General features: G+C 42.0%; 1 protein-coding gene across 1 annotated transcript in view; it reads left to right on the forward strand.

Moving 5' to 3' along the window:
• Positions 1 to 25,748, forward strand: part of SPPL2B (signal peptide peptidase like 2B) — a 118,267-nt gene that overhangs the window by 75,706 nt on the left and 16,813 nt on the right. The window contains exons 10-12 of the mRNA XM_068233692.1: positions 2,643 to 2,717; positions 12,824 to 12,886; positions 20,387 to 20,486. Coding sequence (XP_068089793.1) covers positions 2,643 to 2,717; positions 12,824 to 12,886; positions 20,387 to 20,486 — 238 coding nt within the window. The remainder of the gene's footprint in view (positions 1 to 2,642; positions 2,718 to 12,823; positions 12,887 to 20,386; positions 20,487 to 25,748) is intronic.

The raw sequence follows: 25,748 nt of genomic DNA on the forward strand, positions 1-25,748 counted from the left end.
TGGCCTGGTTACATGCACCATTAATTCTAAGCATAAGAGAATTGTGGCATTTAAAGCCAGCACCTGAAAGCAAATAAAATGAATAGTGACAGTGAATTCCATCTTACACAGCATATGGCACAAAAATGAATGAAAAGATAGAAAAATTAAAATTAAAAGAACTGTGGCATTTAAAACCCATCGTACCAGCACAAGAAGTTGGAGTCCTTGTTTAAACCATCTTGTACAGTTTTGAACCAATGTATAAACTTAGTTTCTTGTGTTAGTCTCATGTTTCCCGATTTGAAGCCACCCATTAATACAGTGACGCGAAAATCGCTTAAACTGTGTCCAGGTAAACAAAAGTGTGTTGGTATTGGGAGATCAGTATAATTTGTAATATCCTTTTTCCTGCTGTTAATAGTGGATATTACAGGAAAAAGGATATTACAAATTATACTGATCTCCCAATACCAACACACTTTTGTTTACCTGGACACAGTTTAAGCGATTTTCGCGTCACTGTATTAATGGGTGGCTTCAAATCGGGAAACATGAGACTAACACAAGAAACTAAGTTTATACATTGGTTCAAAACTGTACAAGATGGTTTAAACAAGGACTCCAACTTCTTGTGCTGGTACGATGGGTTTTAAATGCCACAGTTCTTTTAATTTTAATTTTTCTATCTTTTCATTCATTTTTGTGCCATATGCTGTGTAAGATGGAATTCACTGTCACTATTCATTTTATTTGCTTTCAGGTGCTGGCTTTAAATGCCACAATTCTCTTAAGCTTAGAATTAATGGTGCATGTAACCAGGCCAGTTACCATTTGAATTCGGAATTAACGATGTCTCTTCATCACCAGAGTCTGCTTTATGTCATGTTGAGGATTCTATTGATCTTATCAATTTAGATAGGATGCCTGGGAAAGCCTCCTCAGTAACAGTTAAGGCATCTAATTACATTTATGTTTGCTAAAGAATGTTTCTCCTCTGTATGTCAGTGTATATAAGCTGTGTTTTTCAGTTCTGGTCAGGAACCAGTCCGACGAAGGCTTTTTATAAGTCGAAAGCTCACTGTTTATCCATCTCTAAGTTAGCCAATAAATGGTATCATCCTGATTCAAAACTTCTTGCTTTTACTCATGGCTAACACGGTACAACACTTTACTGCTCCTTTTGTGAGAATCCTAACAATGACAAAGAAAAGAGACTTCATTGTCTGGACGTAAGGAGATGTCTTATACAATATATGGAGAGAACAGGTCCATGGAGAAAGACTGATGCAATGTTCATTCTATTTGCTGGGAAACAAAGAGGCAACAAGGCGTCCAAAACGACTCTAGCACGATGGATCAAACAGACTATTACATTGGCATATCAGGCTCAAGGAAAGCAGTTAGGTTCTTCAATTAGAGCTCCTTCTACAAGAGGAATATCAACTTCCTGGGCAGAGAGGTCAGGGGCTTCAATAGAACAGATATGCAGAGCTGCTACCTGGTCAAGTCACAATACCTTTGTGAAGCATTATCGCCTAAACATCTCAGCCGCAGCAGACTTATCATTTGGAAGAAAAGTGCTGCAGGCAGTGGTCCCGCCCTAAATCCTATATCTGGTATATCGTCTCATCCAGGGGTGCTGTCCAATGACGTTCTGGGAAAGACAACTTTACTTACGGTAACGTCTTTTCCAGTAGTCAGAAGGACAGCACCCCTGCAACCCACCCTATTGTTGGGTGGAATTATAATTATGTAAGTAGGCATTTATACCGGTCGGTGTCATCTTTTGTATTAACTGAAGTACTGAGGGTAAGCTAGTAGCTTTATATATGGCTGCCTATTTGTTATGCAAATCTTTCTTTTGCAGTTCCTGTCCACAGTTGGGAGGGAGACAAGTCTCATCCAGGGGTGCTGTCCTTCTGACTACTGGAAAAGACGTTACCGTAAGTAAAGTTGTCTTTTATTTCTGACTTAAAGAGAACCCGAGGTGAGTTTGAAGAATGTTATCTGCATACAGAGGCTGGATCTGCCTATACAGCCCAGCCTCTGTTGCTATCCCAAACCCCCCTAAGGTCCCCCTGCATTCTGCAATCCCTCATAAATCACAGCCACGCTACTGACAAACAGCTTGTCAGAGCTGGCTGTGTTTATCTCTATAGTGTCAGTCTGCTGCTCTCCCCGCCTCCTGCAGAACTCCGGTCCCTGCCTGCATCCCTTCCCTCCCTGCTGATTGGAGGGAAGGGATGGGGGCAGGGACCGGAGCTATGCAGGAGGCGGGGGAGCAGCCGAGACTGACACTACAGATGTAAACACAGCCTCACAGCAGGGCTGTGATTTATGGGGGATTGCAGAGTGCAGGGGGACCTTAGGGGGGTTTGGAATAGCAACAGAGGCTGGGCTGTATAGGCAGATCCAGCCTCTGTATGCAGATAACATTCTTTAAACACACTTCGGCTTCTCTTTAAGGTTCACTTTAACAGTATATTTGCAATGATTTTTTTTTTTCCATTCAGATTTAAGTTTTATTCAATTTTTTTTATAGTTTTTTTTTTTTTAATTTTTATATGCTTATATAGAAGCCACCAAACTGCTTACTCATTAATGAATTTAAATCAAGTTTATCAATTTGTTGGTTTTCATGTGTCTAATTTTTCTTCCAGAGCTGCACCTTACTTCTGTTTGTTCTCTTCATTTATGATGTGTTCTTCGTGTTCATCACCCCCTTTCTAACAAAGGTATAAACTATGAGCGAGGAAACAAAGCATTTGTAAACTTCATTTATAAAAGTATTTGTATTTTATGTAAGACTAGCTAGTTTTCATTTTCTGTAAAAATGTTGAAGCTTTTTTGTGTCTGTCTTTGAGTGCAAATTCTCATTGAGTTTTCCCCAATGAAAGGGCGTCCAGTGCATTGTGGACACAAAAACTGACATATACAGTTAGGCCCATAAATAAATGGACAAAGACCACTTTTTCAATTTTGGTTTTGTGCATTACCACAATGAATTTTAAATGAAACAATTCACATGTAGTTTAAGTGTAGATTTTCAGCTTTAATTAAAGAGAGCCTGAAGGGAGTTAAAAAAACAAAACAGATACTCTACTCACATAAGGAGAGAGAGAAGGCTCCGGGTCATATAGAGCCTTCTAGTTCCTCTCACAGTTCCCGCGTTCCAGTGCTTGCTCCCCCATTAGCAGTCTCCGGCTGCACTCTGCCACTGCAGGAGGCTTCGGACGTCTTCAAGAGCCCAAGTGCTCTGAAAGACTGGCCGCTCTGTACTGTGCATGCACAAGTATGCAATCACACGCCCTTGTGACTAGTCACACTTCAGAAGCCTCCCGGGGTGGAGGATTTGAATGGGGGAGCCAGTGCTGGAACGAGTGGACTGCGAGAAGAATGGGAAGGCTCTATAGGACCCAGAGCCTTCCAGACTCAGTTTACGTGGGACGAACAAAACAATTGTGAGGCAACTAGAGCTTTTTTTTTTTTTTTTTTTTTTAAATACAATCCCTTCATTTCAGGGGCTCAAAAGTACTGTAATTGGGCAAGTGATTGAAATACAATTTCATGGGCAGGTGTGAGCAAGTCTGTCATTATGTCATTATCAGTTAAGCAGATAAAAGGCCTGGAGTTAATCTGAAGTGTGCTGCTTGCATGTGGAAGATTTTGCTGTGAACAGATGTGGTCAAAGGAGCTTTCCATGCAGGTGAAAGATGCCATCCTTAAAGTGAACCTAAAGTCTAGAAAAAAAAAAGATTAACTCACCTGGGGCTTCCCTCAGCCCCCTGCAGCCGATCGGTGCATTCGCAGCCCCACTCTGACGCTCCAGGACCCGCCGGTGAACACTTCCGGTTTGGCCGTCACCGGCCGACAGGCATGGGAACGCGAGTGATTGTTCGCGTTCCCAGCCTGTATATCGCCCCCTATGCTGCTATTGCGGCCAGGAGGCCGCAATAGCAGCATAGGGGGCGATATACAGGCTGGGAACGCGAACAATCACTTGCGTTCCTATGCCTGTCGGCCGGTGACTGCGAAACCGGAATTTGTCGCTGACGGGTCCAGAAGCATCGGACCGGAGCTGCGAGGGCACCGATCGGATGCAGGGGGCTGAGGGGAGCCCCAGGTGAGTTAATCTCATTTTTTTCCCCAGGCTTTAGGTTCACTTTAAGCTGTGAAAACAGACAGAAAAAATCAGAGAAATTGCTACAATATTTCAAGTGGCAAAATCTACAGTTTGGTACATACTGAGAAAGAAAGCAGTGGTGAACTCTGCAACACAAAAAGATCTTTACGACCACGGAAGATAACAGTGATGGATGATCGCAGATCCATTTCCATGGTGAAGAGAAACCCCTTCACAACAGCCAACCAAGTGAACACTCTCCAGGTAATAGGCGTATCAATATCCAAGTCTACCACAAAGAGAAGACTGCATGAAAGTAAATACAGAGGGTGCACTGCAAGGTGCAAGCCACTCATAAGCCTCAAGAATAGAAAGGCTTGATTGAACTTTGCTTAAGAACATCTAAAAAAGCCAGCACAGTTCTGGGAAAATATTCTATGGACAGATGAAACCAAGATCAAACTCTTCTAGAATGATGGTAATAACAAAGTATGGAGAAGGCGTGGAACAGCTCATTATCCAAAACTTGCCACATCATCTGTAAAATACGGTAAAGGCAGTGTGATGGCTTGGGCATGCATGGCTGCCAGTGGCACTGTTACACTAGTATTTATTGATGTGACGCAGGACAGAAGCAGCCAAATTAATTTTGAGGTGTTCAGAGACATACTGTCTTTTCAAATCCAGGTAAATGCAGTCAAATTGATTGGGCTGCGTTTCATGATGCAGATGGACAGTGACCCAAAACATACAGCCAAAGAAACCCATGAGTTTTTTTTATTAAAGCAAAGAATTGCCAAATCAGTCACCTGATCTTAACCTAATTGAGCATGCATTTCACTTGTTGAAGGCTAAACTTCAGACAGAAAGGCCTGCAAACAAACAGCAACTGAAAGTCGCTGCAGTAAAAGCCTGGCAGAGCATTAAAAAGGAGGAAAGCCAGGATCTGGCGATGTCCTTTGTTTCAAGCTTTCAGAGTGTCATTGCCAGCATTTCCAACCAAGAATTAAAAATGAACATTTTATTTCCAGTTATTTACCGTAATCTGTCCAATTACTTTTGAACCCCTTAAATGAAAGGATTGTGTTAACAATGCTTTAGTTGCCTCACATTTTCATGCATTCATTTTGTTCACCATACTAAATTAAAGCTGAAAGTCTGCCCTTCAACTGCATCTGAGTTGTTTCATTTAAAATTCATTGTGGCAATGTACACAACAAAATTTAGAAAAAAAAAAGTTGTCTCTGTCCAAATATTTATGGGCCTAACTAAATGACACTGCTATGTGATATTTCAGTCTTTGCCCCTAAAGGGGCGTATTTCAGTTTCTAAGTGTCAGTGGGGCAAAATGGTAATGCAGTGGAGTTGTCTTCTATATTTGCGATATGCAGCATGTATAGAGTAACTATAAATGAACGTTTAAAGGGAACCGGAAGCAAGGAAAATTATTTAAAATAAACACATGACCTAGCTGCAAATGAATATTACATACTAACCTCACTGTCAGTTCCTCTCAGAAGCTCACCATTTTCTTCTTACAGTGATCCCTTTTTGTCAGAACTGAAATATACCAGTTGCTGCCAGTTATATATTAGCAGCTGTCAGTTACAACTGAATGTGCAAGGTAATGTCCATGTTTCCCTATGGCTCAAGTGGGTGATATTACAGTTTAACAGTGTGCTGACCAGGAAGCTGTTAAGGGTAATGGCCATTCTTAAAAAGAAACCAAACTGAAAATTAAAAGTCAAAATAAACATAAATACGTCATGCTCACCTCCTATGTCGTCTACTCATCAATCTCTTTCTCCCTTCTTGCGTCCTGTTTGTCCACTGTGATCAATAGAATTATCTGTCCTCCATGTTGAAAATGGCCATTACCCCATAACCTCTTCCTGGACCTGGTCAGCACATTGTTGAACTGTAATATCGCCCACTTGAGCCATAGGGAAACCTGGACATTACCTTGCACATTCAGTTGTAACTGACAGCTGCTGATATATAACTGACAGCAACTTGTATATTTCAGTTCTGACAAAATATTGTCAGAACTGGAAGGGATCACTGTAAGAATAAAATGGTGAGCTTCTGAGAGGAACTGACAGTGAGGTTAGTATGTAATATTTATTTGCAGCTACGTCATGTGTTTATTTTAAATAATTTTACTCAGTTCAGGTTCCCTTTAAAATGGAGGACGGAGAAATCCATTGATCACAGTGGACAAATGGGATGCAGGAGAGGAGAAAGAGATTGAGTAGCATACTACACAGGAGGTAAGTATGATTTGTGTGTGGATATTTTGACTTTTTATTTTCAGTTTAGGTTCTCATTAAGACTTGTAGAGAAAAAAAAATCTGTGCTGCAGATAGTCCGTCATTCATTTGACTTTATTTTAATATACAAGGAACGTACTGTTCCATATTTCTCAAGCTACACCTTAGACGTATTGCTCTGAGCTATGTGCCTATTGTACATGCAATTGGGGTGAGAAAAGACTAAGGGCCTGTTTCCGCTACACGCAGATTGGATGCAGAAAAACTGACTCCAATGAATGCCTATGGGAAAATCTGCATCAGAAAAATCACGTTTAGTGGAAACAGGCCCATTGACATTCATTGGAGTCAGTTTTTCTGCATCCAATCTGCATGTAGTGGAAACAGGCCCTTAGGTATGGCTACTACTAAAAATAATATTGCTGTGATGTAATTATGCTCAGCAGTAGCAATAAAATCTCACCACATTCTGGGTTACAATTTATCACAAATTATTATTAAGCCAAAAATCATGCACAAATGTCTCGTTAGAACTGTCTAGGCAGCAAGTTACACACCTTGTCTTTGTCTATAGTAGCTGCATGGTTAGCTGATCATACCTAAATCACCTGAAATACCTGGTCAGCAATCCAGGTGCTGGTCATTTCCTGTACCAGAGATCATCACTGCTAAAAACGACAATTTTGCAAACATTCAATTTTTACCTTCACCCTTCAGTTTCAACAGCAAGGTGATAAACTCAAAGCAGCAGGCCCATCCCTAGCACCTAATACCAGGTTCTTGTCCTCCTCTACTTCCTTTTATATGCTCAAAATTTCAGAGTAGGGTTCTTTACTTAATTTCTTAGAAAAAATGCAACATTTGCACTCAGATTGCCAAGTTTTTACATGGTATTTTTGCTTCTGAGCCTGGAAGATAGTCTTTAACCTCGTTTGAATGCATGCAATTTATTTAAAGCGGACCCAAACCAAACATTTTTTTAATTCGAAAGATTTAGCTGCACCACTCTGACACATACAAAGATAAATAAACACTCCTTCAAGCCTATGAGCATTTCAGTGCATGCTTTTCGCCCTTCTCTTTTCATAACTAGGGTTATACAAGAGGCAGCCATTACTTCTGAGCTTAGTAGGAGGTTTTAGATCATGGGTGTGTTTGTCATCAGCTACCCTCCCTCACAGGTGCATCGTCTATTTGAAATCTCACACAAGATGAGATAACCTCACCTGTGACATCATCAGTAGCAGCCTGTGTTTTTTTTTTTTTTGTTTTTTTTATCTCCTCCACCAGTCTGCCGGATTCTGTCCCGGCAATATGAAAAGAAGGGAGGGGTTCCTCCAATAAATGTAAAATATTTTATACCATATTTTATATTATTTGTCATCATGCAGCTGAAATAGGCTGCTATTTATTATTATAAGTTCGAAAATAGATTTTATTTCTGAAATCTTGTATTTTTAATTTGGGTCCACTTTAAAGTCTCTTATATGTCAGGGCATAGATTTCAATCTCCTGTCACCATTGGCTCCTGCCGATATCAACGCTCTGTAGCTTCTCAACTCAGCTGTCTGAAAGCTGCACTCTGTGCGCCTGACCCTGTGATCGCTTTGAGCACAGTGAGCTCAGTTGAAAAGAGAAAAAAAGCTTGGGTCCTTAAGGGGCTATAGTCAGCCAGAAAAAGTTTTTTAGCACTGTTGCAACTAGTTGGAGGATCTCCATACAAATGTGTTCTTAACCACTTTATCCACTACTACACTATATCTACGTCCTCTGTGACTTAATCTAAGCCACGAGGACGTAGATATGTCTTGTAGCAGAAGCAGTGCTGTGCAGTATTGGGCTTACTCCTGTACACACTTCTGGCGCTATCTGATGCAACACTAATTAGTGAACAGGTATATATGTTCCCTGAGCTAATGAGATTGAATTGTACCATTAAAAATACTTTTATTTTCTCAATTCATAGTGAAAAATACACTCTGTAGCATTATTTCAGAATCAAATATTTTCATCAATTGTGGCAGGAACATAATCTAAGTTTTGTGATAAACGGTAAGAATAGCCAAACAAAATGTGTGTTTTTTTATCTACAGTAGCACTTTTTATTTTTAAACAGAAATTGGTAAAACTGAGAAATAATGTAATTTTTTCAATTTTTTTTTCCCATTAAAATTATAGAAAACAAAATTGTTTGAGGGAAAAAATGGCATACAATGAAAGCGTAGTTTGTCTTGAAAAAAACCATATATATATATATATATATATATATATATATATATATATATGTGTTTCATTTCTGTGTCATAAGAAGGGATAAAGTTATTGCTTATTAAATAAGGACATAGCTAAACTGTCAAAACGGCTCCGGTCCATAAGTGGGAAACAAGGTCTGGATGCGAAGTGGTTAAAGATGAACTGTAAAATATGAAACACAGCGCTCGCTATAATTCACATATAAAAAGTGAATGAACAGATACAAGTGTATCCTATAGTAGTCACTTAAGATATGTCTTATACACCTGTTAAGATAATGAACCAACTTTTATGCAATATTATTGTAAGAAAGAGTCCAAGTTCAGCAAACCTAGTCCAGGGTTTTGCTGGTAATTAACAATGCATATTCAAGGTTTGCGCTCTCGGACTCTTCAATCTTTCTATGCACAACACAATGCAGCCCCCCCTTTAGGGTATGACTCACCAGATCCTCTGGTCTGACCGACCAAATCACGCCTCCGGGGTGTATGCGGAGGAAGAAAGCAGCTTGCCAGAGAGGCGACAGGGGGCCATACACCCCGGAGGCGTGATTTGGTCGGTAAGACCAGGGGATCTGGTGAGTCATACCCTGCAGGTGGGGCGGCATTGTGTTGTGCATAGAAAGATTGAAGAGTCCAAGAGCGTAAACCTTGAATATGTAAAGAAGAACTGTAACCAAGGATTGAACTTCATCCCAGTCAGTAGCTGACTGACTTTTTTTCCCCCCATGAGTAATCTTTACCTTTTCTCAACTAGATCACCAAGGACGTCTGTATGGCTGATATTGTGGTGAAACCCTTCCCACAGTATGATGTCAGGACCTAGGTCCTGACATCACACTGGGAGCCTTGTTGCATTGTGGGAAATAACAGCCGTTTCCAACTGCCAAGCAACCAGTATCTCCCTCTGTGCATATATGTATAGCTATAAAAAAACAAAAAACCTTTCAGCCTATCTTATTGTGGGTGTGGTTATAGATAATGGCAGTTGGTGCAGTCTGTTTTTTTTTTTTTCTTGTCTGCCAGTACTAAAGAGGATTACGTGTTGATTGAATGTGTATCAAACAATCTGAACAAATTACATGGTGGAATATCAATCATTTCTTGATCTCCTATTTTTTTTTTCTTTTTAACCTTCTCACTTTTTGCATTTTATTGATTGATCCCCGACACCTTTTCGCTAAAGTTCCTCTTTAATTGTCCAGACATGTAAGCATTTAGGCATTTTTATTAAAATCCTCATATTACCCTCTAAACAAAAATGTGGAGAAATATATAATTGTTAGTGGCAGAATCAATTTCATGTTAATTTACTTGTTTAGGTTTATTGTCTTACATTTGGGGTCATTGAGACTGAAACTAAACTTTCAATGCTACAGGGACTGATGGTTGTTATGGCATTCTCTAAAGTTCTGTATTGTAGAATAGCTCCCCAGACCCGGACTTACTAAACTGTTCAGTTGATTACGTTAATGGTGATGCAGAGTGAAATACTCCAGAAGTTCCTTGTTGGGAGAATACCAGACAGCTGCAGAGAATGTCTTTTCAGAACACCACCATGCAGTCTGTTTCCCATTCCACGTGCACTGTGTCAAGTGAGGCGTCAGAATTTGAAGATGCAATTTTTGTACAACATGATCAGAAGCAGAGAAGTACAGACACTTGTTTTCAAACTCTTTCGGAGTGGTTGCTGGGTATATTGCATCATCCTGCTGTTGGCACAGACTGTATCTCGGGGTCAAATCTCAGTGCAGTGCTTTAGGCCCTGTTCATACTTTCAGCGTTTGCAGAACGCATAGAAATTCAAAGAAACGCAAGTTGAAAAACGCATGTGTTTCTATGCGTTTTTCTTGCGTTCGAATGCGTTTTCTATTGCATTTTGCACACACTTCACAAAAGAAACAGTAAAGAATAATGGGAACTGCAGAGGGAAACGTACACTAAAAACGCAATAATACGCGTTTTTGATACACGTCCATAGTTTTTCATTGTGTCCGTTTCTGTGCGTGACGCACAGAACTGCGTGCAGCAATGCGAATGAGAAACGTATGCGTCTCATACGCATACATGTGAACGAGGCCATTAGAAAACCTTAATAGCTGTTTCTATCAGGGCTGTGGAGTCGGAGTCGAGGAGTCGGGGCAATTTTGGGCACCCGGAGTCGGAGTCGTGTGATTTTTGTACAAAATCCACAGCCCTGTTAAGTATTAGACTAAGGAGTCGAGGAGTCGGAGTCTGAGCAATTTTGGGCACCCGGAGTTGGAGTCGGAGTCGTGGTTTCAGAAACTGAGGAGTTGGAGTCGGAGTTGGAGTCGGAAGATTTTTGTACCGACTTCACAGCCCTGGTTTCTATGCGCAAAATCTGTCTGTACGCGTTCTGTAAAAACAGCTAGGAACGCACATAGTCTGAACGGGGCCTTAGTGTTATTTCAGCAAAATGTTTCCACTGTATTGCATTCTATATTTATCACCTTTTCTGTAATAAATTGCAGTATTGACCTGGTACAACCTGCTTTTCTAACTTCAGGTTTTGGCATACAAACCCACCCACACAGGTACATTGGGGTTGATTCATAAAAGGCTGTGTGAAAAAAAAAATCGGGTCGGGAAAATGCCGCATTCGGCATTTTAGACTTGTGTGCCAGTTCAAAAATATTTTCACAGATGCGGTTGAAGCTCGATAAATTACCGAAGCCCATTGACAAAAACCTTTGCGGTAGCACCAGAAGAGAGTGTAGTGTCTCTGTGTTGTTACAAGCTGTTCCGTGAAGTGTGGACATTACAGAAGTAAGAGGCATCTCAGACATCCCTTTAGATGTACATGTTGTGTTATACTGCCCCTGCTTGCTCTGAATCTGTCTTGAGGCCCATACACACGTTCGATTTTTCAGAACGACGGGTCGTTTAAACGTCCCGTCGTTCAGTCGTCCGCACACCAAATCGGGCGTGTGTACAGACTGTCGTTCGGGTGATAAGACTGGTCTTGAGCGATCCGCCTGGCGGAAAAATCCGACGTGTGTATGGGCCTTTAGTCTTTCCTAACATTCAATTTAATCGCCACAGCTTAGAAGAACTTCAACAAGCTTTACACATGCCATGCTTAGGTGATTCTCCCCATCAGTTCCTACACGTCTTCAAAACGGGAACCAAAGAGGTTAAACAGCCAAAGTTATTTAGGGGAAGCCTGTTTTGTTCTGATCGCTCTGCTGCTGCCTGGGGTGGTTTAAAAGCTTGTCTCGCCTGAGAAGACTGCGGGTTCTATCTGATTCCATCATCCAGACTTGCAGAAGACAGGGGCTGTTTCTATTGGCTCCCTGCTCCTGTCAGTCATAGCTGTCTCTGCTTCTGCTTGTGAGTCACGGCTCCCAGCACAGACTCCTCACACAGACTCTGCATTCTTTTCACCACTAGGTTATCTTTAAAGCAGACGGTATTTTTTTGTGCCTTTACCGCATGTTGTAGGCTTTATAAATTGACATTTACTGACATTTGTTGAGGTATTTACCGCACAAGTCAGTAATTTACCTCACTGCTCGGTAATTTCAGCTTTTCATGCGGTAACAGATTTTATGAATTGACATTTTCCCAAGTGCTGGGTAAAGTCAGCCGTTTTTTTGCATTACTGAATGCAGAGCAGTACAAAGCACATTTAATCAATAAGGCTAAAACGCTTTCTCATGAAGCAGGCCTTCTTTAAACATAGGCAGACATGCCTATAATGTTAGATGAGCTGGAATAAGCGATGGCCTCTTTTCCCAATGGTAAGGCCCCTGGGAGCGAGGGGCTACCGATTGAAATCTGTGCTTGTGTAACGTTTGGGATATCACTGATGGTGACATCTTTAGTTCTGCCAGGTGATCTGTATGGAATATTTGTTACCGAGAGTTCTATGCACAGAGAGAGAAATCGTTTGCATGGCACTTGTAAAAAGCTGTGTATTTCCCACAATGCAACAAGGTTCACAGACAGCAAACTGTCAGGTCCATGCTCATGACCTCACTGTGGGAGGAGTTTCACCACAATATCAGCCATACAGATGTCCCAGATAATCTATTTAAGAAAAGGTAAAGCTTTTTCATATCAGCTATTGATTGGGATGAAGTTCAATCCTGGGTTAAAGTTCCTGCTTTAAGTTCCTCTTTCCTATTCCAGTTCCGCCACTCTAGTATTTAGGAATATTTGTTTTTATCTTACAGAGTGGTGAAAGTATCATGGTAGAAGTTGCTGCAGGCCCATCAGATTCAAGCACCCAAGAAAAGGTAAGAATGTAGCATAGACGGTAAATTTATAATGTATGAAATTCATCAGCATCATTGAAGTATACTGAGTGCAACACTTGAATTTTAATGTAATCTTATGGAACAACATAAAATTATTTCTGCAGCTGTAGATTATGTTGCATGGTGTATTTTGTAGCTACAACATGTCCTGTTCTGTTTATCAGATCTGTGGTGTTATGTAGGATCTCCAGGCATGAGTTAAAGGTAACTCCTTAAATCTGCACATATTTTGTTCTTGTATTTGTAACAAAACAGTCTTGCATAGTGAATGATCAGTCAGACAATATGGAGGCTTTGATTCGCTTTTTACGGGTCTTTTTCCCCTTGCTGTGATTGCAACGTTAACTGTCAGGAGTGAAACACAATCGCACCAATTATCTTGCAGCCTGACAATTGCGATTTGTGGGAAATTAAAACGCGCTAATGGAAAAGTGCATTGCGTTTTACACGGTGCACTAGCCATTGGCAAAACGTTGGTGATCTGCTTTTTTAATCGGATTGCGGCTAGTGGAAAAGATCCTAACACCTGTTATGAAGCAAGAAATGGCTGAACACTGAAACTCTGGGGTCCAGGGGCGTAACTAGGCCCCGCCGGGCCCCCCTGCAGAATTTCAGAGCAGCCCCCCCTCCCCTGGGGCCCGCTCGTGGCCGTTTTGTGGGGGCTGGAGGGGTGGCAGCATGAGGGGAAAGTCTTGGCCACAGTCGGCGGGGAGAGGGGAAGTTCCCCCCCCCCCCCCTCTCCCTCACCTCGGGGCTCTCCCCTCTGCGCTCCCCTCCAGCTAGTTACAGTGTGTGGGCAGCGGCGGGCAGATACATACCTTCTTCCGTGCGTTCCATCGCAGACTTCTCACTCTAGCGGCTGACGTCACTGGGGTCAATTCATAAAAGGCTGTACGTAAAAGATATCTGGTTGGGAAAATACCGCATTCGGTATTTTAGTCTTTTGTGTGCTAATTCATAAAAATGTTCACAGGTGTGATAGAAGTGCTCTGAATTACCGAAGCCCGATGACAAAAATGGCAGAAGAGAGTGGAGCAGGCTTTCTCAACCGGGGTCCTTGAGTACGCTGCAGAGGTTCCTTGGTATTTTTGCCCATCGTGGGGGAAGTATAATAGAGCACATTAAAATAGGCGGTACTGTGTAAAAAAAACAAAAAAAAAAAAACAATAAAAAACACTAGAGTAAGGAGACAGTATAAAGAGGGTCACTGTAATAAGGGGTAGTGAAATAAACAGCCACACCTACTATTAACCAGTTCGGCCTAGCTGGACGAACTTACTCGTCCAGATAGGCTCTGCTGCTGCCGCCGCGTGGTGTGCGCGATCGGGCGCATTCCCGCCGCCTGCTGCTAGCCCCCCGATCAGTGAATGGGAATATAATTCCCTTTCAGCGATCTAAGTCCCCCGGAGAACAAGAGCGGGCAGCACGGAGGCAGGGTCGATTGGTGAGGTCCTAGTACCACGTACAGTGGAAAGCGTTAGAAGCGGAAGAGGGTCCTAAGTGGATTAGGACCCTCTTGAAGTAAGTGTCCACCCTGTATACCCTGTACTGCTTTTATTCAGAAAATAAAGGAATTGATATTATCCACTAAAACATCCCTGTTTATTTGTTTGCACCTTGAGTGCATACAGGTGGTGGAGTGGAGAAACATCATATACAGAAGAATACACCTGCGCTGTGAAACTATACTTTTATGTAAAATTAGCTGTTTCCCTCCCACACCAAAAATTACCCAAATACATTTTTTTATTAAAAAAATAAATAAAAATACAATAAAAAGAAAAACAAAAAAACAGTTACCCAAGGGTCTGAACTTTTTAAATATGCATGTCAAGAGAGTATGTTGTTATATTTTAAATTTATAAGCTTATAAATAGTGATGGACGCAAATTGAAAAAATGCAGCTTTACTTCTAAATAAAATATCGGCGCCATAAGTTGTGATAGGGACATCATTTAAACAGTGTAATAACCGGGACAGATGGGCAAATAAAATACATGAGTTTTAATTACGGTATCGTATATTAATTTCAAACTATAATGGCCAAAAACTGAGAAATAATTAATTTGTCTCATTTCTTTCTTAATCTTCCTGTTAAAATGGATTTAGAAAAAAATAATTCTTAGCAAAATGTACTACCCAAAGAAAGTCTAATTAGTTGCGGAAAAAACAAGATACAGATCAATTAATTGTGCCAAGTAGCAATAAAGTTATTGGCGAATGAATGGGAGGTGAACATTGCTCGGATGCATGAGGTTTTCGACACTGTGGTGCTGAACCGGTTAAAGTCCATGCCTCCGGCAAAATAAATGCAGGGGTTCCTTAAAGGCACTCCGAGCAGTGCAGAAACTATGGAAAGATGCATATCATTTTAAAGCTCTCTTTCTCCTCTTTCCAATGATATATAAACCGCCGCCCTACGCCTTTTAGTTTTCGCTATTTTCGCGATTGAAATTGCAGCGGCCGCGAAAATAGAGAAAACTAAAAGGCGTAGGGCGACGATTTAGGTGTCGCCAGAAAGAAGAGAAATAGAGCTTTAAAATGATATCCATCTTTCCATAGTTACTTGTATTACACAGGACGACACTTTCCCCAGTGTCAGCAGCTACATTCAGCAGAATGGAGCTGCTGACTTTACGAAAAAAGTCGCCCTGTGTAATACAATGTAACTATGAAAAGATGGATATCATTTTAAAGCTCTCTTTCTCCTCTTTCTGGCGACACCTAAATCGTCGCCCTATGCCTTTTAGTTTTCTCTATTTTCGCGATTGAAATCGCGGCCGCGGCAATTTCCATAGTTTCTGCACTGCTCGGAGTCCCTTTAAGATCCCAAAAATATTTGTAGTGGTTCCTTGAGATCCAAAAATTATTTGCAGGGTTCCTCCAGGTTAAAAGGTTGTGAAAGGCTGGAGTGGAGTGTCTCTGTGTTGTTACAAGCTGTTCCGTGCAGTGAGGCCAGTAAGAGGCATCCCAACCTCCCTTTAGATGTACATGTTTTGTTATATTGCCTCCTCTTGCTCTGATTCTGTATATTAGTCTTTCTTAACCTCCTATTTGCCACAGCTTAGATGGACTTCCAAGAAAATTTACACATGCCATGCTTAGGTTATTTTCTGTTCTAGCTCCCACATATTTTCAAAGAGGTACCCAAGAGGTTAAACACACACAGCCTAAGGTATTCAGAGGATGCCTGTTTTGTTCCGATCTCACTCTGCTGCTGCCTGGAGGGTTTAAAAGCTTGTCTCGCCGGCAAAAGCTGCGGGTCCTATCCGATTCCATCATCCAGACTTGCAGAAGACAGGGGCTGTTTCTTTTGGCTCCTGTCAGTCACAGCTATCACTGCTTCTGCTTGTGAATCGCGCTTCCAGCAGTCTCCTCGCACAGATACCGCATTCTTTTCACCACTTCAAAGCAGACGGTGTTGCTTGGTGGCTTTACCGCTTGTTATAGGCTTTATGAATTGATATTTACTGACATGTTGAGGCATTTATCCCACAAGTTGGTAATTTACCTCACTGCTTGGTCATTTCAGCTTTTCATGCGGTAACAGCTTTTATGAATTGACATTTTCCTAAGTGCTCGGTAAAGTCATCTGTTTTCTGCATTACTGAATGCGGTAATGCTGTATGAATCGACCCCTGTGTGAAGTCTGCATGAGGTATTCATGGTCGAAGTAAGAGATGTTGGTTGCTTATTGGAGTGTGTTATAATCCACCACACACGGACAACTCTGAGGTACAATTGCCACTGCAGACTGAATAATCTCCAAGCAAAAATAGGGTCATAGTTAAAAGTGATTTACATTTCCTTGATATTGAAGTAACTCGACTAGACTAGATATTGAATCATATGTGCAAGTTTTGGGACACGTGAGGAATTGGGATCTCAGTATGGCAACTTTTGACCTGGTGTTTTAGAAAAGCCATCTTTTAAGCAGCTTAGGACACCCTAGGTCTTGTAGACTGGGATAGGATGGTCAACGAGATGCAAAAAATTAGTTGATGCAGAATTATAAATTCATGTACAGTAAATTTATGCAGCTTGAAAATGGATCAATCATACCCTGCCAAGGTGGAATACGATTGGTCCATTTTCAAGTTGCATAATTTTCATGCAAAATTTGCATAATACTGCATCAACTTAGAATTATCTGTATCTCATTGACCATCTCTAAAGATACCAGAAATAAAATGGTAAGCTTTTAAACTGTTCTTGGTGAGTACTGTAGTATGTACATCCATTATGGGAAAAAGCATTCTAGGAATAAAAAAGGCCACTATGAATAAATAAAAATGTTTTGGACATGATTAAATGTAAAAGGAATGCATTTAAAATCCTTTTAGAGTAAGGGGAATGAATCAGCTTTAAAGAGAACCTGAGGTGGGGTTTTTCCATCGCAATCCATATACAGAGGCTGGGTCTGTCTATAGAGCCCAGCCTCTGTTGCTAGTTCGTTTTTTTCAAAGCCCCCCCTGCGCACTGTCAGACCCCATAAAACACAGCCGCGCTGGCGCCGGCTGTGTTTAGCTCACTACTGTCAGTCTCGCCGCTCCCCCGCCTCCTGAATCGCTCCGGTCCCAGCCCACGTCCCTTCCTTCGCCGCTGATTGGAGGGAAGGGACGCGGGCGGGACCGGAGCGATTCAGCAGGCGGGGGAGCAGCCGAGACTGACAGTAGTGAGGTAAACACAGCCGCGTAGCGCGGCTGTGTTTTATGGGGTCTGACAGCGCGCAGGGGGGGGGCTTTGGAGGGAACTAACTAGCAACAGAGGCTGGGCTCTATAGACAGACCCAGCCTCTGTATATGGATTGCGATGTAAGAACCCTGCCTCGGGTTCTCTTTAAATAACTAAACTAAATAAAAGCATTGATACTCACCTGGGGCTTCAGCTAGCTCCATTCAGGCCGTGGGCTCTCTCACCGTCCCTTTGGGCTGCTTCGATACTCCGCTGTCAACAGTTACATTTCTCCAATCCAGCTGTACTGCGTAAGCATGTTCTGGCCATGCGTATCCTCCTGTCACAGGAAGGACAGCGGCGCATGTATATCTGAGCATGAGTGGACACATTTACCGGATGGCCAGCAAAGTATCGGAGCAACCCGGGGGGAAAGAGTTGCTTGGGGGCAGCTAATCTTGTCAGATCTGACAATAATGTCAAACAACTATCCATATGCTTGTTCAGGGTCTATGGCTAAAAGTATTAGAGGCAGAGGATCATCAGTATAGCCAGGCAACTGGTATTGCTTAAGACCCTGGGCTGACCAAAATAGCAGTTCACAGAAGGGACACGGGGACTCACAAGCCAGATCCCCTATCGCACCCCTCCTGAGGTGCAATCAGAAGTAACAAGGAAGTTTGAATAGATGTCACAGGTTGCTGTCCTCCAAAAATCCTCTGACCCACAGGCCACCAGGTTCTGTGAGGACTGTAGGACGCTGGAAGACATCACAATAACTGATGCGTATTCTATACAATCTTAAATCGGTGATCCGTTGGACTGTTTGGTGTCTGCCAACTATCTGACGATAATGGATCCGAGCCACGGATACTGGCAGATTTCAGTGTGTCTGAAGCATGCTAGGAATCCTCATTGCTTTTTGGTGTGATGAATGCCCCAGCCACCTTTCAACAAGCCTGAAGTGACCTGTTGAAAGGCCAGCAGGGTTGTGCAGGCGCTTACCCGGATGACATCACTGTGTTCTGCCCGACATGAGAACCACACTGCGATAATTCGTCCTTGGTACTAGGACAGCTGTCAGTTGCCAATCTGACTGTTGGACCAGATGGAGATCAGATTGCCATGATAGAGGTGCAGGCTGAGGTGAAGAGAGAGATTGGGGGGGGGATGCTTCAGTGAGGAGTCACTCGATCTCCTGTAATCAACCCTGAATCAGGTGATCTTCCTCGCTGCGGTGAACCCTGCAAAGCAGAAAAAGTTTGTGGAAATAAGTATAGCATACCCCTCTCGCTTCAGTTGTCCTTAAACTGTTGGCTGACCGCGTCATACCGATCGGCGTAAAGTCCTGGGGCTTCGTTTTGCAGGAGATCACGCGCACATCTCCTGCTTGGTAGGCAGAGCCTTCAGTCTCCCAGCGGCGCATGCCGCTCGGACACTGTTAGAAGGCAAAACCGCCTTAGGATGTACAGCGCTGCGATCTAAGGCAGCGCTGTACTGGGGACAGCCGTGTGACACGGCTGTCTCCTTTGTTGCTGCGGAAGTGATCCGCTGTCATAGGCTGATGGCTGGCGGGGGGGGGGAGCTTAAAATAAAAAAAAAATTTAAAAAAGTAAAAAATATTAACAAAATAAGCTAATCAATATTTATAAAAAAAAAAAAAAACACCTGGGGTGCGATCACACCCCACCAACAGAGAGCTCTGTTGGTGGGGAGAAAAGGGGGGGGGGGGATCACTTGTGTGCTGAGTTGTGCGGCCCTGCAGCGAGGCCTTAAAGCTGAAGGTTGAACCTCATAAAAGATGGGGCAGGGAACTCCACTGTGGAAGACAGAACTAAAGCCCTGTTCACACTTGCGTTTGAGTGGCAAACGGATCCGTTAAAATGGATCTGATCACCGTTTCCATTCCAATGCTTATGTTCCGATTTTTCCCACAATTGGCAATTCTTTTGCACAACCAGTGATAATTTCCACCATTTTGCAACGTTGGTATGTGTGACCGATTAAACAAACAGTGTTTTTCGACGTGCGGCAATTACTTTGTGTTCTTAAAGATCCCCGACGACTCCCTTGCAGAGTGCTGCGATCATTTGAAGTCTCGTTCGTGACTGTCGTGTACAGTCGTATGTTCCCGCGGTAGGAAGATGGGTCTGGGAACTCTCGTTTGTCGGGATGAGTCTCCATGGGTTCCACCGATCCAGCTTCCTGTGAGTGTGTAGCTGTACAGCCAATCACGTCAATTGCACTTTATATTTTACAGCGTGTTCCAACACATAAGAAAATATAACATGACGCATGTGTCAAAACTGTAGTTAACCAAACTGGCACTGTAGATTTAGGCCTACATTTCCAATGGAACAAAAAATACAGGTCTATGGTGTGCCAGAATTTAAATTTAAACGAAACCTTCTACACAAACTATAACCTTTTGCTGAAGAAGAAAGGAAAAAGAAAGAAGAGAAAGTTGGTGGGGGGAGGTGTCAGTAGAGATAAATGAAGCATGTAATTCATTTAGCACAGCTTGTCTAGTTGTGAAGGATCATTCTCATCAATAAGCTTATGACAAGAGCTACCAGATGAGTGCTGATCTGATTGAATCTTATTTGGTATTTTTCATCTTCTCTTCAACTATAAATTTTGATACTACAGATGTTTCCTCACATTAGCCATTCTTGTTTACGATTGTTCCAAATGTGTTAAATAGTTAATTTATTTGAAAAAAGACCTTTGTCTATCAAGTCCAACCAAAACGTTATGCCCTTAATTCATCTATGATAATAGTATATATTTTTTGTTGTAATGCAGCTCCCAATGGTTTTGAAAGTGCCAAGACTAAACTCTTCACCACTGGCTCTGTGTGACAGGCCGTTCTCTCTGCTGGGCTTTGGAGACATTTTGGTGCCAGGTAAGCATTGAAACTGTATTCAAAACAAAAATAAAAACTCAGATAAGTATGTTAAGGAACTTAGATTTAAGTTGTTGCTGTTGAGGAGTTGTATTGAATTCTCAGGATAAAAACATGAATCTTTACACATGCGGACTGTGGCTGGGGATGTGCAACTCACCCTTATCACTGCCTCTGGCTGCTGCATTCCACTTTGCATACCAGCTCTCCAATATTTCTCTATTCACAGCTGGAAGGAAGAGGTATTAGAGAGCTGGAACTTGATGTGGAACGCAGTGGCCAGAGGGGCGACAAGATTGGCCACCTTGCTGCAGTCCCTATGTGTTAAAATTCAGGTTCTGATCCGGAGAATTCTGAATGAGGTTATGAATTTGAACACGTCAACACTATAGAGGAGCAAACAAATGGAGACTTAAAAATAATTAATACTGATATACAGCAAGAGAAATGGAAACCCTTTCATAATTATGAATAGCTTTCAGACTGTCTCATAAAAACTGACATCATTGGTTCAGTAACTACAATTTGTTGATGTGAAAAGTAAAGTTAGTTTAGAATATTAGAAAAACTATACAAAATCAGTGCAAGGAAGAAAGGGGGGACCTCATACATATTTGGTGGACATGTAAGGGCCTCACCACATTTTGGAAGAGCATAAAACAATACATATGGGAATTGGCAGGAATACCCATATCCGATAACCCTGAAGTATACCTGTTACATCTGGTGGAGAAAGGGATTAAAAAGTATAGAGGTTCACTGGGGATGCACCTAATTAATGCGGTAAGGATTTTGATAGCAAGAAATTGGAAATCCCAACAAGCCGCCTCCTTAAAGGGACTCCGAGCTCATCTAAAAAATAAGTTGTACTCACCCGGGCCTTTTTCCAGCCCAGTGCTGGTCGGGAGGTCCCACGACGGCCTCCTGGCTCCTCTCCTACTCCCCGCTTCGGAATGGCTGACCGGCCGCAGCCCGGGCGACACTCGCCCGAGTGTCAGGCTGCTCCTTCCGCGTATGACGCGGCTGACGTCACATGCCGGCCGCCTCGCGTCATCACGGCGGCCGGCGTGGCAGTACTGCGCATGCGCGATTAAAGCGCGCATGCACGGTACTGCCACGCCGGCCGCCGTGATGACGCGAGGCGGCCGGTGTGTGACGTCAGCCGCTTCATACGCGTCATACGCGGAAGGAGCAGCCCGACACTCGGGCGAGTGTCGCCCGGGCTGCGGCCGGTCAGCCATTCCGGAGTGGGGAGTAGGAGAGGATCCAGGACGCCGTCGTGGGACCTCCCGACCAGCACTGGGCTGGAAAAAGCCCCGGGTGAGTACAACTTTTATTTTTTAGATGAGCTCGGAGTCCCTTTAAAGGAATGGTTCGACGAAATCAATCAAATATATGCGATGGAAGAATTATCTAGTATAATCTATGGAAAGGAAAACTGGGGATGGGAGAAGTGGGTGGAATTTAGAGAAACGGAAGAATATCATACGGTGGCGAGGGCAGGATCAGGGAATGGTTGAGGATGTTTCTCCATGGATAGGGCAGGCATTAAAGAAGTATTGGTTTATCAGAAGAGGCAGGAGGAAATTGAGATATAGCTTTGGCTGTGGGTTTAGTGGGATCAGTGGTTAATCACCTTTTTTGGTTCTCTTTTATTCTTTCTATGTCTTATGTTGGGGTCTTTACTCTTCTTTTTGTCCTTGGCATCTCTCGTGGTGGATAGATCCCAGGGGGTGGACTCTCTATCCTAGCTCACGTAATAGAAAACAATGTAGCAGTGATCTGACTCAGAGAAATGTATAGGGAGGGAGAAGAGATATGGTGGAATCCCAATTTGGAGACAGTTGACGTGGATCAGACTAAGGAGAATGGAGGGCGTGGGAACGGAGGGAGGGAAACCCACTGGGACAAAGACCCAATGTTTCCAAAAGATGTCTAAAGAGGTGTATTAATATTTTATAAGGAAAAAAATTGTATGATATTGGAAAAAAAATTCTTAATAAAGAATATATATAAAAAAAATAAACCGTGTTAACTCTTAACCTAACAAGGGTTGAAACAAACAAAAAAAAAAATTAAAAAAAATCGAACAACTTACTTTGTAATATAATCTACTTAAAGAGATACTGAAGCGGAAAAAAATGATATCATGAATTGGTTGTGTAGTAGGGGTAATTAGTAGAACACTAATAGCAAAAAAAAAATTCTCATATTTTTATTTTCAGTTATACAGCTTTTTTTTATAACATTGCATCATTCTCTAATACTTTAGAAGGGTAGAGGAAAAAACACAGGGAGGACCGGGAGCCCAATCTGGTGCAATATCGTTAGTTGGTACAGAAATTTTGTAAGTTTAGTGATGAGATACTCACAAAGATAGGTTGCTGTATGAGGCAACCACTTGTTCTCGCATGTGGGGAAGAACTGTCCCCACTCGGCCTTTGCTTGTTGGTCGCTACTCCAAAAAAAACAGATCTGTCGAAGAAAAACTTTCGATATCAATCTCCCCCTAACAATAAGGGGTACTAAATAGTTTGGAAAGGGTTTGGAGGCGCCCGGTAGGGATGTGGTATATAATGTTCTCTATTTGCTAATAGCAGTAAAGAGGATAAATGATTTGATCCTACCTTATAGATATCCCATTGCGGGAAATATGCGAATGGAGGTATATAGCAAAAAGTATAGAATTTTATTGATGCACAGGACAACGCGTTTCACGGCTTGAGCCGCTTCCTCAGGTCAATAGCTGTGCCTTTAAGAATAAAAAGTAGCACTCAGATACAGCTATAAATACACCTGTAATGCAGTACATTCCATTGCAAAAATACAATGCATACAATACCATATAAAAGAAAAGAAAATATAAAAAAGTAAAAGATATATGAGATATATGTGTGTGTGTGTGTGTGTATATATATATATATATATATATATATATATATGAGATATGTGTGTGTGTGTGTGTGTATATATATGAGATATATGTGTGTGTGTGTATGTATGTATGTATATATGTGTATATATATGTATATATATATATATATATATATATATATATATATATATATATATATATATATATATATATATATATATATATATATATATATATATATATACAATTGTAGTGAATAAAAGATATACATGAAAACATAAAAACATAAAAACTATACGTGTAAATATGTATCACAAAGTATATAAACTATATGAGTATGCATCAAACATATATCCATGAGTCTATTAAAAAAAAAAATATATATATATATATATATATATATATACCATAACATACCCTAAGGTACCACTATACAAATGCATCATATACCAACATTCGTTAGAATTCAACTAAATTCAATATTCTTATCTGCATCCCCTGGTGGAGTATATAATAATAATACCTATACTATATATAATAAGTGTATGGGCTGAGATAGTCGGGGAGCCTATCGATAGCTAAATAATATAGAGAGGGGGATACATAATGGAGGGGTACCGTAGTGACCATGTATTAACGCCCCCGCACACTGACGAGAGGCACCCCCTTTGGTATTAGAGTAAAATGCGGTAGGCCGATAGGAGTCCCATGAAGTAAGGTGTGTTAGGAGTCGGGAGGGGTGGGAGCATGATCAATTATGGAGGGAAACCTACGGGAAAAAGAGAAAGGGCAAGCGTACTGTATAGTGCCCCTAGGTGGAAAAGAGAGAAGCTACGAAGGGACATGAGGCAGTATGTGGGAGGTTCAGGGCTTACCTAGATTCCTGTAGTGCTTAGTATCCGGGCGCCGATATGTGTACGGCAGCCACTAAGGTAGTTTTAAATATCTGGTATTCCCAATAGCGGGGATATTCCCGCGAGACAGGCGGTGACGTCGGAGCGCCACGTGGATAGGACGGCAGTGACGTCAAGGCGTCACGCGGGTAGGACACCCAGTTTACAACAGAAAGCCGCTGGGCGTCCTGAGTGCTAAGGGGAGCCGCTGGGCTCAAACCGGAAGGGGGTAGTCGGCCATCTTAGAACTGGCAAGGAGGTGCAGCGGCGGCCATATTGGTCGGGGCCAAACTCATGAGGATAGGTGGCGACCAATGGGATAGAGTTAAGTGGCGGCCATGTTTGGGTGGGTATTCCTGAAGGAGGAGGTTTAGGCCAACGTAATGGGGACTAGGACTGATACAGTCTAATATTTCAATAGGGTTTGTATCAGGGAGGGAGGCTGGCGGCCATTTTGGAGGTGTTTTATGGTAGACCTATTTGTAGTGTTTCCCTAGGGGAAAAATAACAGAAATATATATATTAAACAATTTTATAGTATAATCTATAATACAGTTGACAGGTGGTCCTGGGTACATATGGAAATGAACTCTAGGTCCTACGGAGGGTGTCAATATGGGGAGTAAAGAAATGTGGGGCAATAATGCCCTCTGGAGTATGGTATAGTATATTACGTATCTACCAGGAAATTGTTCCATATTAAAGGGATAAGAGCTAAGCTGAATGGGGGTCTGTGGGGGAATAAAAGCTATATGGGGGAAAAAAGATTGACCAGAGATTCTAGACAGCGTTAAAGGTTATGTTCAAGACATATATTAAGTCCTTCCGGTTGGAGCGTATTTAGTTGGAAAATCCAATACATCTCTCGTGCCTTTAAGATCCCATTTCTATTAGGAGTCAGTTCTGTAATGCGTTCAATGGGGCTGATTTTTGTCCCCTCAACACACTGATTGTGTTGGAATCTATAATGTCTAGATAGACCGTGTTTTAAAAATCCTTTCTGGATATTCCTTCTATGCTGGCCCCACCATATTCTAAACGGTTGTGGTGTTCTTCCCACATATTGTAGTTTGCACGGGCAAGTGATTACATATATTACGAAGTCGCTAGAACAATCAAGGAGACTTGCGATAGGATAAGTGGTTCTAGTCGCTGTAGATGTGATGGAATCCTGGTGCTGCTGAAGTTGGGGACAACATAAACATCTGGGTTGTCTGCATCTTTTGACTTCTCCCTTCTTTTTCACCAAGTTCGAGTTCTGGTTCTTATTTGATGTTATCCTGCTAGGTGCAAGTTGGTTTTTTATGGTTTTTGCTCTGCGGAACACATACTTCGGTTTCTGCTGAAGTTCCGTTTTGAGGAAAGGATGATTTAGTATTAGTGGCCAATGTTTGTTTATGATATCCTTTATAGGTTTATGGTTACTAGCGTAACGGGTTATGAAACTGGGTTCAATCTCCTGCTTATTACTCTTTCTGCTTGCTCTTTTTCCTA

This window comes from Hyperolius riggenbachi, chromosome 1 (assembly GCF_040937935.1).
Source record: "Hyperolius riggenbachi isolate aHypRig1 chromosome 1, aHypRig1.pri, whole genome shotgun sequence".
In the NCBI taxonomy this organism is placed as follows: Eukaryota; Metazoa; Chordata; class Amphibia; order Anura; family Hyperoliidae; genus Hyperolius; species Hyperolius riggenbachi.